At 39.4% G+C, this 12,974-nt stretch overlaps 1 protein-coding gene across 2 annotated transcripts; it reads left to right on the forward strand.

Annotated features, from left to right (window-relative positions):
- Positions 1–1,634: 1,634 nt before the first annotated feature.
- Positions 1,635–12,187, forward strand: LOC147485661 (membrin-11-like). 2 transcript variants are annotated; one of them, XM_086569809.1, is made up of 5 exons: positions 1,635–2,081; positions 5,955–6,075; positions 6,276–6,428; positions 7,186–8,634; positions 11,887–12,187. In XM_086569809.1, exons 1-4 carry the CDS (start codon positions 1,828–1,830, stop codon positions 7,345–7,347), a joined length of 690 nt encoding a protein of 229 aa, XP_086425935.1. In that variant the 5' UTR covers positions 1,635–1,827; the 3' UTR covers positions 7,348–8,634; positions 11,887–12,187. The 2 variants fall into 2 exon arrangements, with proteins under 2 accessions (XP_086425935.1, XP_086425933.1); XM_086569807.1 differs by lacking the exons at positions 1,635–2,081; positions 5,955–6,075; positions 6,276–6,428 and having other exon boundaries at positions 7,710–8,634.
- The last annotated feature ends 787 nt before the right edge of the window (positions 12,188–12,974 follow it).

Consider the following 12,974-nt stretch of genomic DNA (forward strand, 5'->3'; position numbering starts at 1 on the left):
TGTTGATTCATCTTATATGAAACTCTTCTTACTAATCACTCAGGCCTCTGGTATCTGTTGTTGTTTTGAATGTTTTCATGGTGTCTAATATGAAACTGTTGGAAACAAATTTCAAATCTTAGGTTCTTCCATGTTGGTTTCAATGTGAGATTAAAAAATGAAATTCTCTTGGTTGTTTTAACCCATGCATCTTTTATTGCAAATTTTGCAAACTCTTTCGGTTCAGGGCATGACTTCGTCAGGGGGTGGTAGTGGAATGGGAGGTGACGGAGGAAGTAGCAGTGGGGTTTCAAGAGCAATGGTGAAGGAGGTCATAAATATGCAACTTATTATGTGGGGTGCTTCAAATAGTGAGGCACACGAGGTTGTGGATGTGGACTTCTGCAAAAATGACACTCAAAATGCTCTCACTGGTGAAACAAGTAAAGTCCATACTGAGGAGTTGGAGGAGAGTGACAATGAGATTTTTGAAAATAGTAATGCGAGTAGAAATTCCCAGAAGCTAAGGCAAAGGAAATTGCGTATGTTGAATAACATCTTAAAAAGCGCTCCTCCGGCCCTGTCCGGCCAATCTTATGGTTTCAAAGAAGATATCAACATCAATATCACCGAGGTAGAGGCTGAGCAATCAAGTGATGAAAGTAATATACAATCAAGTGATGGAAGTGATGTATCACTTGGTATTGATCTCAATCTTAGTCCCACCAGGTGGCTAAGAAAAATAAAAAATGTCATTCCCGATGAAGACAACTCCTTGCAAATGAGTTTCCAAAAGGCTATACCGAGAATCGGTCAATGCCGCCGCTGCAGATCAACAAAGTTGCTTCTCATAAAAAAGAAAGGCAAAATGCCTCGGTCGTTGATGTGGAGTCCGCCTTGATGCCTTCGCAAGGGTATCACCGTTTGAGTCGCGGTTCAAACTAGAGATGAAAGTGTACCCGATTCGATTGTCTTGGACCTCAACCGGTTTCTCTTGCACCAACAAAAGATCGTCTATTGGAAGAGGTTTCCCTTATGCTATTAAAACTCACATGGAAAGACAACATAACGGGGAGAACTTATTGAAAACAATAACGCATTTGTGAACTCTCAGTCTGAAGTCCCCCCATCGGTGGGAGAGAGTTAGCACACCTCAACTGGAGAGTGGGGCCTCTGCGCTACACGACCAACCACAGGTATGAATATTTATTCAGGTACTCATCAGTAAAACTCATTCATACTTCATCTATAACTGTTTTTTATTCACTATCCTTCATCTAAAACAATTAGCATGCTGTGAATCGAGAGATCCTGAAGCTTCATATATTGTCACAACACGAGTAGAATCAGGTTTTCCGTTTAATTAGGTGATAGAAAGACGATCTTCCAATTTCCATTGAATAATCCATGGTCTAATTATTGTGAGTTCAAGACACAATACACGTACGTACACACTCTCCTATAAAAAAAATTGTGTGCTTTCTCTCAAAATTTGCTGCTTCCAAAAACCCCAATTTGAAAATTAATAAAAAATGGCGAAGTAAAATTATGTTTACACTTTTCGGCAAGTTTTGTTTAACATCGCGTGCATAGCACGTGCATCTTGCTAGTGTCCTTAAAAACTCTATACCATAATATAAACCGTATAAAATTTTAAACACAAAATAAATGATATTAGTGTAGAAACATTTGGGTGATTAATTTTCAATAAAACACAGCCGTTGGATTGAGTTGATAGGATGGGGACACATGGGTGTAAAAAACAAAGGAGTTCCAACTGCAGCGTGGCGTACTCTAATTGGATTAGTGTTATTTCTTCTTGAAAAAAAGTGAAAGAGCAAAAAAAACATGGCAGCGATGATGGAAGGAGGAGGAGGAGGAACGACGTTATCTGAAATATATCAAAATTCACAAAGATTAAAAATACGAGTGAGAAGTGGAATAGAGAAATTAGAACAATTGGAATTTACATCTGCACCCTCAACACCTGAACTTTCTTACTCAATTAATAAAGACATTGATCAGATTCGATCTCTTTGTGCTGACATGGAACGTCTCTCTCGATCTATCCCTTCCAAACCTCAACGCGATTTATGGAACAGGTAATTCTGTGGTTTTCATGTATGATTTCTGTTTGGAGTTTTGATTGTGTATTGCTCTGTAATCAGATGAAAAACAAATGATACCTTAGAAGATAGAGGTTCTTGTTTTGTTATCTAGTTTATTAATCATATCATTAAGATTCTGCATGTATTTGCTTAGGCGAACGGTCATTTCAAAACTTCTATAACTATTTCTCTAGAAAACAAATAACTTTATATTAATGCCTTCTAACAAACAAAGTGAACTGCTCTCGATGACTATGGGCGAGCTTGAGAATGATGCTGCTCATCAAAACAATGGATGTACTTGTCAGCATAGAAACCATGCTGAAGAAATAGAACTACTGAATTTACATGGTAGAAGCTAGATGAAACAGATGGGCATACAAGATAGATAACGGTGAAGAACATAGGTGACAATGCCTTTTTCATGGGTTATAACAGCTCATTCTCTCTTGTAGAAAATTGGGTGTCGGTTATCCATAATTGATTAATTTCTGTCCTCTGTTGAAATTTTGTTGAAATTTTTTCAAGCCTTCATAGACTTAAGTATAGTTCTATACTAATCCAATCGAAAAGTAGGTTTTAGTATGAAGTACCTTTTATTAGAACAAAATAGTACACCACAACAACCAAGCTACTTCTCAATTCTCACCCTACAAGTTACCCAGCAGAGATAGCATCTTCTATTCAATTGATTGTCCTTGAAGGGAAAGATGAATGAGTTTAGGTCTACACCTGGAAAAGCTCCATAACCAATGTGACATTTCCCAAGCCATGTGGAGAAAATTAGAAGGTTCCCCTATTTTTCAGTAGTTATATACCATTTTGTTGATTTCACGTTTGTATTCTAATTATAGAGTTTTTTCAATTTCTCATTCAATGGTCTTTTTTGTCAAGTTCATAAGCGTAATCAGTTAGTTATGAACTGTAAGTGTGTTGATAAGGTTATACTGATCATACTTTAGTGGGAAAGAGGTGGTTGTTTTGTGTTTCCACCTAGATCTGAGGTCAACCTCATTCGAATTCTAAATTTAGCTGAGGCCACTAAATTTAATACTGGATTATAAAATTATATACTGATGGCACAGGTATTCAAGGCATGATGTTGGAATATAAAGGTGAAGTATTCCATGCCAAGAATAAAGAGGTAGGGAGAGAGTGGGTCTCCTTGAGTCCTTGATGGAGACCATGAATGGGATTGAAGAAAATTTTGGGCTTGCCATTAGTAAGTATGGGGATGTAGTATTAGTTACACACTCCCATAACAGGTCCAACCATAAGCCAGTTTTTTGATAAATTGGCATCTTATTCATGAGAAGAAAGAAAGAAAAAAAAAGAGAGTAAAGACTCACCAATACAAGGAGGTGTTGAAGAAAAACAGACAAAACAGTGAAAGAAACTAGCAGAGTTACACCTGAAATAACGGATCCCCACTCTAACATCAAATTCCTAAAAGAGTAGCCCCTTCTCTCCGAAAGCATCGATGTCCAAAGCCACAAGTTCACTTTAATATTACGAATTGTGGCTTCAATAGATGCTGGTATGGATGTTTGGAACACTTGCTTGCTTCCTTCCTAGTAAAATATGCCCTATCCGTCTTACTTTAATATAAATGGTCAAAGACTAAAATAAAGTAAAAAGAAACTTCCTGCAGATTGCTCGAACCATGTAACCTAATCAATGCGATTCCACGGCTCGAGGGCGAGTGATACGAGCAAAAGGGAATCTGGCTTGGGAACAACTTCTTAATAGTAGGGGCCAATCACAGTAAGAGAGTCCAATCTCTGAAATAGAGCTTAGTCTCTCCATAGTAGGATACTAGCAGAAGGCGTAGGTTATGACTTAATCCAATAGAGTCAGAACACCTTTATATCTAAAAGAAATTGTGCTAGATAAAACAAAACGATCTAGATTCCACACTATGGTGTGGGCTGGGAGAGAGCTGCTCTCATGGCTGGGTGTTCAGTGTTCTTATGGAGGAATCATAGACGAAAGAGAATAGAAAGGGCCTTCAAAAAGAGCGAGAGAGCGATGGGCAACCTTAGTCTATATGTTGCCCGTGAGCCGCCAAGTACCAGTCTCACAACAGTACAGGCGCGAAAAGGATTGGTCCTTCACTTGCTTACTCGTCCCTCTTTCTTTTTACCCACTTCTCTATGCCGGAATAAAAGGGAAAGGAAGAGCCCAGCCCAGTAGTTCTTGGGTGCCGCCCAGGGCTGTAAACAAACCCTACCCCTGACTACACGGAACCTAAAAGTTTTAACGAGCGAAAGTGCAGTTGTAGAAATGAGGTTTAGATAAGAATGAAGTTTACAAAAGGAGTCACTCTCACTAAAGGTCAGAATCAATATCTAAGAGAGACCTGCCAGCCGCTTAAGGTATGGAAAACCTAGAAATCCACTTGCTTCAATCTGATCTATGACCAGGCTACATGCCCTAGCTACCTGTCTTGAGATAGCTCGATAGAATTGGCATGTTCTACAACCAACCTAGCTTGGTTTCCTTGGTGTGCCTTCTGGGAATTGGACTACTTGTGTTGTATCCACTTAAGGATTAAGCCAGATCCCACTCCAAGACAGGTATTCCCTCATATGAGGAAGAAGCAATTATGAAGCTTTGACCGACCATGCCTAATAGTTTAGGTTATGTAATTCCTTAGCGATGGATGGTGAAGCTTTTAAAGGGCTTATGAACCAGCTGAACCTGCCTATATACCTATATAGCTCTATTTCGAACCATACGAATGAGATCAGACCATTTGCTTGCTTCATTTGTAGCACCCATTGCCAGCTACCAGAGAAGCCATATCACCAGGCCTTCTATTTCCCGTAGACCGAATCCCTCACCCGGAACAGGAACTAAGACCTTCAAAGGGACCTTCGAAGGGGAACTACTGACCCATCTACATCCACTCCCTAACACCGTGAATAACTAGGATTTCTCTGATTGCCATCCAAAGTGCCCGGACTATGAACATCTATGGCACCGGAACCAGATGCAGCGGCATCTGTTCCAGGAACCAGTGATTCAGAAGCTAGCCTTTCACCCTATCCAATGACCCCGGAGAAGAACCAAAGATCTCATTCTCAAGTTCCTCAACAATAGGTTGTTCTCTCCTCCATTCCTTCCTTTCAATGGTTCCTCCTTGCCTCTAGTACCGTGCTATTGCACCTCACATCTCTTTTAAGCCTATGCCTATCTTAGGTAGGCGGGCGAGCAAGATGAACCAATCACTTATACTGTCGATCAAAGGAATTGAATGAAAGGGGAGGAGTGGGGAGTCAATAGCATCGTTCCTTGTTTTCCACATAGACCACCCCGTTGCATAAGGGACTAAAAGCCCAATGCATTTCCCATAGACTGTAGAATTCGACAACCAGCTATGGAGACAGGAAGCTACTGAATGAGGGCGGATAGCCTGGTTGATATCGATTCCCACCGGGTGTAGGATGGTTTGCCACACCTCTTTACTGAAACTGCAGTGTAACATAAGGTGGTCTGCAGTTTCATCAGCTTGAGTGCAAAGCACACACTCTGCTGCCACATCTTTACCTCGTGCATGCAGTTGATCCGTTGTCAAAAAATTTCCTTGTAGTAAACACCAAAAGAAGAACTGCACTTTAGGAGGGACACCACTGTTCCAAGTCATTAAACCGCAGTTGACTTGGTCATAACCCTTTTTAAATCTAACCAAGTAGCCATCTGTCCTCTCCTCTCTCCCAATAAAAGTCCTCCATTGGCCTTTGGTAGTGTTAATTTGTGAAGGATCTCATGACCAATTAAGATCTCCACAAGGGTAATCTTTTTGACGCACAACTTCTGCAAATTTATAGTGTATTTACCTTTTCTCTTTGTGATTACTGTTTTCAGGAAAATAGAAAATGTAGCTCAAGACGTCGAACAATTGAAGAAAAGCTTAGAGAATTATACAGAGCGCAATAACAAACGAATGATGGAAGCTAGGCAAAGGGCAGAACTACTTGAAAGAGTTGTATGTGGTCCATTTCCTTCAACACTTTCTTATTGTCCTCGATACTACCTAGAATAGTGTATTGCTGTTTCATCTATCTTTACTCATGGGAATGAAACTTGTCTAAGAGGCCTATTATTCTTCTTGTTCATTTTACACATTTTCCTTTTCAAAATTTGCATTGGGATTTTAAAACATTTGTCATATTCTTGTAATTTCAGAATGGAGAGTCTTCTCATGTCTTGAGAATATTCGACGATGAAGCACAAGCTATGCAATCGGGCGCCAGAACTTCGCCTAAAATGCTGGAGGAAGCTCTTGATACTGGCGTTGCTATTCTTTCCAAATATGCTGGACAGCGGGAAGTGTTGAAAGTATGTACTACTACATGATTAATTGAGAGTTTTTTTTTTACAGATAACAAAAGAGGCTGAGATGATTTAATTATATCTCTAGGGTACATGTATTTATTATCCCTTCGCTTTGCTTTTTGGTCTCCCCTGTGACTGTCATTAACCGAAACAACTCATTTAAATTAGAATCACATGCATGACTGTATTTGCTGTTTAGCTAATTTCCTTATTAGAGCTTGAATTATGCTTGAAGACTGAGTTAATGGACCAATTGGTACTGATGTGAGGCTAAGTTGTTAAAGAATTGCATGCTACCTTAACAACTTATTTTGATCGTTAAGACATGAAAATATGATGTTTAAGCTCACACACAAACAAAACCATAATATGCTTTCGATTTTTTTAGTTTTGTACTAAAGAGGTTCTTGATTGATTGGCTGTTCTTGACATGGATCATTGTTATCGTACTGTGAGCTATATGATTGCACCTTTTGTGGTGTGATATCTTTATTGTATAGTGGTTCTTACTCAATGGTGAGGTCGCACACGTAATAGCTCGTTTTTTAATTAGTTATGTTTGGGAAATCTATATAGTATTTCAGTAACAGTTGCCTGCTTCTTAGTACTTTGATAGAAATCTTTGGGTTTGACTTGTCATCTATATCGTTTTGTGCGGTTATCCTCTTTCAGCTCTGGGTTTTTCACTGTTTCCACAATTGGTAATTCAGCATCAGCGTCTATGGATTTCTTGTTTAATCAATTATCGTTTTCTGTGCAGAGGGCACAACGTAAAGCGCTGGACACCCTTAACACGATTGGGCTCTCAAACTCTGTCTTGAAACTTATTGAAAGGCGGCATCGTGTTGACAAGTGGGTTGCATACACAGGCATGGCCGTGACTATCATCTTAGTGTATGCTTTTTGGAGACTTACTCACTGACAAGGATGGCGTAGAGGTGGACCCATATGAAATGTTGTACATGTATTTTGCATTCAATTACACAGAAATACTGTAATTTGTTTTTCCCGTTCTTGTAGTTGTTTAACTGTTCAATATTGTTTAGAGCGAGTATAGAGAAGGATTTTGCACTTGTGATGACACTGCTATGTTATATGAGTCTAAGATTTTGATCGGATCTGTCGTTGTACTCTACCCTCTACCTGAGGAAGTCCTTTAATATCTGCAGTATCAATCTCTTACCCGGGGAAGTCCAACTTGTCTTACACCTTGCTATAGAGTAAAGATACATCTTCATCAAGCCCAAGCCCATTACCCATTTCTATAAATAAACCCCCAATGACATACGACGACCGTATAGGGAGAGTAAAACCTCTGAAAACCCTAGATCTCCCCTCCAAAAGCCCTAATTTTTATTTTTTGGTTTGTCCTCAAATCGACAGAGCAAGCATGTCGATGTCAAAGAGTTCAAAGATGCTCCAATACATAAACTACAGAATGCGAGTAACAATCCAAGACGGACGTCAACTTATCGGTAAATTCATGGCATTTGACCGACACATGAACTTAGTTCTCGGTGACTGTGAAGAGTTTCGCAAACTCCCACCAGCAAAAGGGAAGAAAAACGAGGAAAGAGAAGATAGAAGGACTCTAGGTCTCGTTCTACTTCGTGGGGAAGAAGTTGTTTCCATGACTGTTGAAGGCCCACCACCTCCTGAAGAATCTAGGGCCAAAGCGGTCGGTGCAGGGGGTGCTATGACTGGACCGGGTTCGGGTCGTGCTGCCGGTAGAGGTATTCCTACTGCTCCTTTAGTTCAAGCTCAACCTGGTTTATCTGGTCCCGTTAGAGGTATAGGTGGACCTGCTCCTGGTATGATGCAGCCTCAAATATCTAGGCCACCTATACCCAATATGACTGCCCCACCGATGAATTATCCCCGACCTCCTCCTGGACAAATGCCACCTGGCTATCCTGGACAACAGCCACAGCAGATGGGAAGAGGACCCCCACCGCCTATGTTTCGACCTGGTGGACCTCCTGGGCCTTTTCAGATGCCGCCACCCCAGTTTGGACAACGGCCTATGCCTCCACCTCAGCAGATGATGAGAGGACCACCTCCTCCGCCTAGGCCAGGTATGCAGGGTCAGCAGCCACCTAGGCCTGGGATGCCTCCTCCACCTGGTCAGGGGATTCCGGTGTTCCGTCCTGGTATGCCACCTCCACCACCTAATCAGCAGCAGCAACAACATCAGCAGCAGTGATGACTTGTATGTGCTTGCTACATTGTCTAGATGTCTCTTGCTTTTTGGTTTTATGTTTATTGGATGGTTACTGTTTTTTTTTGCTGAACTGCTAGCTGTTAACGATTGTCATATTTTAGCTATAAAATTGGTAGTCAAATTAGAGTTTGCTTTGGCTTGATTCACACTTGGGTAATTGTGATGTTAGGACTATGGGTTACTAGTTGTCCTCTTCAAGATGTGAAGAAAACTTTTAGCGTGTCCTGTCCATATTTCAGGTCATTCCTACACCAGTGACGATATAAAAAATATTGATAGTTATTAAAATTTCAACCATTGAAGCATTGTTTGCATTAGAAAATATATACAATAAAACAGCAAGTTATTTTCTATAAAAAATATATATATATATTAACAATGAAAATAAGAATCGAGAGGAAGTAGTCAATGCCTGAAGTTCAAAGTTGGACATATAGATTATTTTTTGTTCAGAGTCCGATTTACTTTCTCTGTGAATGTCATAGTAAATAGCATGTAAATCAAGTATGTGAAGGGCCTTGCAACTTGTGATACTCTCTAACTAGTTAAGTGTCTAACTGCCATAAAATTTGACTAGGCACATTTTTAAAAATTTGCACTCCTAGAAAACACCTGACAAGATCTTTGATATAAGACTGATTGCAACGCACACTTAAATGCTGTGCTGGACATGGTTGTTGATCCATATGAAAAAAAGTGTCAACACATTTCTTTCATCAGGTTTAGAGCGTCAGTGAGTCTGATACTTCGTACCCATCATATCTTTACCACAAACTTTTTGTACATCAGATGAAAGTAGCAGCCTAATGACAGACTCGATCTTGCTGTTTCCATGCTTTAATGGTCTTGCACTAATAAAAGGACATCAGCTGACTATTGTGCTTGCTTTCTCACTTCAGTACGTCCTGTAAAGTCCAAACTAGTATGCTGGGCTTGTTGTTGGTCATCTATTATTTCCTCACAAATACTTAACCATTAATGACATTTAGAAGGTAAACTAATCTCTAAATATACTATAGTCTCAGTTTGATGGGATAACATAAATTCCCAGTTAATCTACACAACAAAGTAAAAATAGTGCATACGCATCCACTTTTCCTTTTGCAAAAGTTGCATTATGCATCTCTAGGTAGATTTGTGCTCGGCGCCTTCCAGATCTCTAGCTCGTTCCTCAAGTTCCTTTCTCTGACATTCTACATCAAGCTTTAACTTTTTGTTCTCTTGGTAGAGCCTAAAGGAATGATCGTACTCAATGGATTGCATCTTCTTCATTTCTGAAGAAACACAATACTTACAATAAATATCCCATCTCAAATCACAGATGCATGGTTCATATGTAAAGCCTAAGAGAAAGGTCACATGCAGTATGCTGCTGCTGCTTCATTTCTGAGGACACATAATAACCGTAGAGAACAACCCGTGTCAAACAACAGAGATATATGATTGGTAGCATCAGGTGATTTGAATATATTATGACTTGAAACGTTGGAGAGCATCTTTTGTACCATTTGTTCTTGTTTCTATGCTAGCATCTTGAAAAGTTGCCACATGGAATTTGGTAGTATTAGTTGTATTGCAATTTTCAAGACAAACTTCCAGAAAATCGAAGAGGTCCTCAACCAAGGATCTGTGGCGTCGGTCATCAGCAGTATGGGAATGTGCTCTTTTTTATGTCTTTTTCAGTTGTTAAGGATGTTTGCTCTACTGTTTTGACATTTAGCTGTAGCCTGCAGGTCACTTGTCTGCTTCCCCATGTCTTTCAAGTCTTTTCCTTATTAGTTCCCTCCTTGTAGGCTGCGGAGTGGTCTAATTTGGTTAAAACAGTTCTGCTTGTTTATGACTGCCATTCGTAGATTATTACCAAGTGAATTTAGTTTTCCTACGTCCTGCTAAGCAACATTATAGTCGATATAGGGAACATCATCGAACACATTTAAGCAACAGCTGGCCTTGGCTAAGCAGCGAAAATGAGACAATTACAGCTGGTTGCGAATCTGTCCATCATACATAAATTGTTTGGTAGGTAAAATCTTATTTAACACCTTTCATATAAAAGTTTTAATTCTAGCAGGTGACTTAATCTTCCAGAAAGCTTTGCATTTAGCTTTAGAAGCAGTTGATTGTGTGTGAGTTCATTATTTATTTTTACTAGAGGCCGACTGTTTTTCTTTGCTGAGTTGCTAACAACTAACAATTGTCATATCTTGGTAGTCAAATTAGAGTTTTCTTTGGCTTGATTCGCTCATAGGTAATTGTGATTAGGTCTGTTGTAGAAATATTTGATTGCTTACTGTTTTTCTTTGGCATTGATAGTCTTGAAGAATTAGCATATGTTGGATACCAAAAATTGAATAGTTATCACTCTTTGCTTAAGAAGTTATTGTTTACCCTGGTTAGATGGAGACTTGTTGGATAATTGCAATTTTTCGGACCGTTGTGAGAATAATGCAGATTTCCTTTTATTTAAGCTGTTAGATCTTAGATTTTTGGGGAGAGTAGGAACCTTTGCTTTCTATTTACATATAAGGTGTGCACGAGTTTTGCTAATTTAACTACAAAATTGGTTCATATGGTCATACCTTGCCCACTTCTGTTTGTTAAGATCACCAGGACTGCATCACGGTTGCTTACATGCTTTTGTGTTTTAAGATTACAAAAATTGCTCGTTGTAATAATGGTGTTGTTCAAGATGACTAATAGAGATGTCTAATTAGCTGAGAATGAGAAACTCAATGCTGCCTGTCTTTAGTGTCTCTAAATTCCGCTGTGAGATTCTTATCTATCCAAGCATGAAAGGTATCCCTATTTGTTTCAAAAAGGTCGATGTTTACTTATTTCCTCGAAGTCCCGAAGCTTTTATGAATTTCTAATGTATGGCATACTAGGGATGTGAATAAGTGATCTGTGAACCGTGATGGTAGCCTCTCTTCCAATAGTGAATGACTTTTCGATGTTATCCCATTGATAAGAAACATGTACAGGATGGTTCCTCTTGGACATTTTTTTTTACTGTCTCTTGCCTTAATTTTCAATAAACCACAAAACTCTATTCATACTAGGAATTGATGCAAGTCGTTAATGCTTTTCACTTGGTAGTTAGAGAATTTATTAGTTTTACCTTTGATAGTGATATCACACTATCATATTGTGGTATCTTCTACAAGTTTTGCAATGTGGTAGTCTTGCCAAAGATTTCAGTGTTTGATGTAAGTGATTCGGTGGTGATCTTTTTGTACACAGGCATCTTCTCGGACTGTTATTGAAGTGGATTTCTGTTGCATGAGCCTACTGCATTTAATTTGATGAAGAGCGGCCCAAAGATTTTGCTGTGAAGATCTTTTAGTTTTCAATGTTAAATTTCTGGAAGACTGCAGTTTTATTTTGGTTTTGTAGTTCTGGCTGTTGAAACTATTTCTGTATTTTGCCCTTCAAATACTATACAGTTTCCTTAATTTGGGGCAAGGTTTTCTGGATAACAATGTACTTAAGTGGATAATGAGTATTAACCTGGGTTAGATTCTAATCCATGACTTTATAAGTATTAACTTTGTACTTGAGGACTGCAAGCTGACAAAAATTGAGAGCTGTGTATTTAGACAAACGGGGCCATAGAAGAAAAAGGGAATTTCCCATGTGGTGTCTGTAGTTTAGTTGACATGCAAGATCCATGAGGTTTTGGTCATACACAGGTTGCTAGTTTGTTTCACATGTTGCGAATAGGTTGTTGGTTAGTATGAGTTTCACCATTTCTAGTGATGCATTACCTTTCTTGTTGTGCCAGTTAATGAGAAAACTAGCAGGTGCCGCGGAAACAAAAAAGGGAAGAGCATAGAGTGGAGTTCCACTTCATGTGGAATGTAAGATTGATCCATTAGGTTTTTGTCATACACAGCTCTTCTCAGTTTGCTTAAAATGTTGCAAATAGGTTGTTTAGTCGAGTTTCACCATTTCAATTGATGCATCTCATTTCTAGTTAGAGCTAGCAGCTAGAGAGGAGCCGCAGAAATAAAAAAGAGATGACCATAGAGTGGAGTTTTATCTCCTCTCTGCTTGTCTCTCCGTAGCCTGCTTCTTGTTGTCCTACACGCATTCTTTGGATGGTCCGAGTTTCAGAAGCTGCGTTGTAAACATGATAAATTTCTTCGCAGTGGTGGCCTTTTCCTTTCCGTGTTTGCTAAAATGGCATATCAAAATTCTCGATGTATTTGTGTAAATAATACGACACATTGGCCTACTGTGTAAAGGAGATGCGCTACTATCACAGATCAGTGCCCAAGGGGATGCAAGTTCATGTCGAGCTTGGGGCAAAACTCTGCACAGTAGAGCAA

This window comes from Coptis chinensis, chromosome 7 (assembly GCF_015680905.1).
Source record: "Coptis chinensis isolate HL-2020 chromosome 7, ASM1568090v1, whole genome shotgun sequence".
In the NCBI taxonomy this organism is placed as follows: Eukaryota; Viridiplantae; Streptophyta; class Magnoliopsida; order Ranunculales; family Ranunculaceae; genus Coptis; species Coptis chinensis.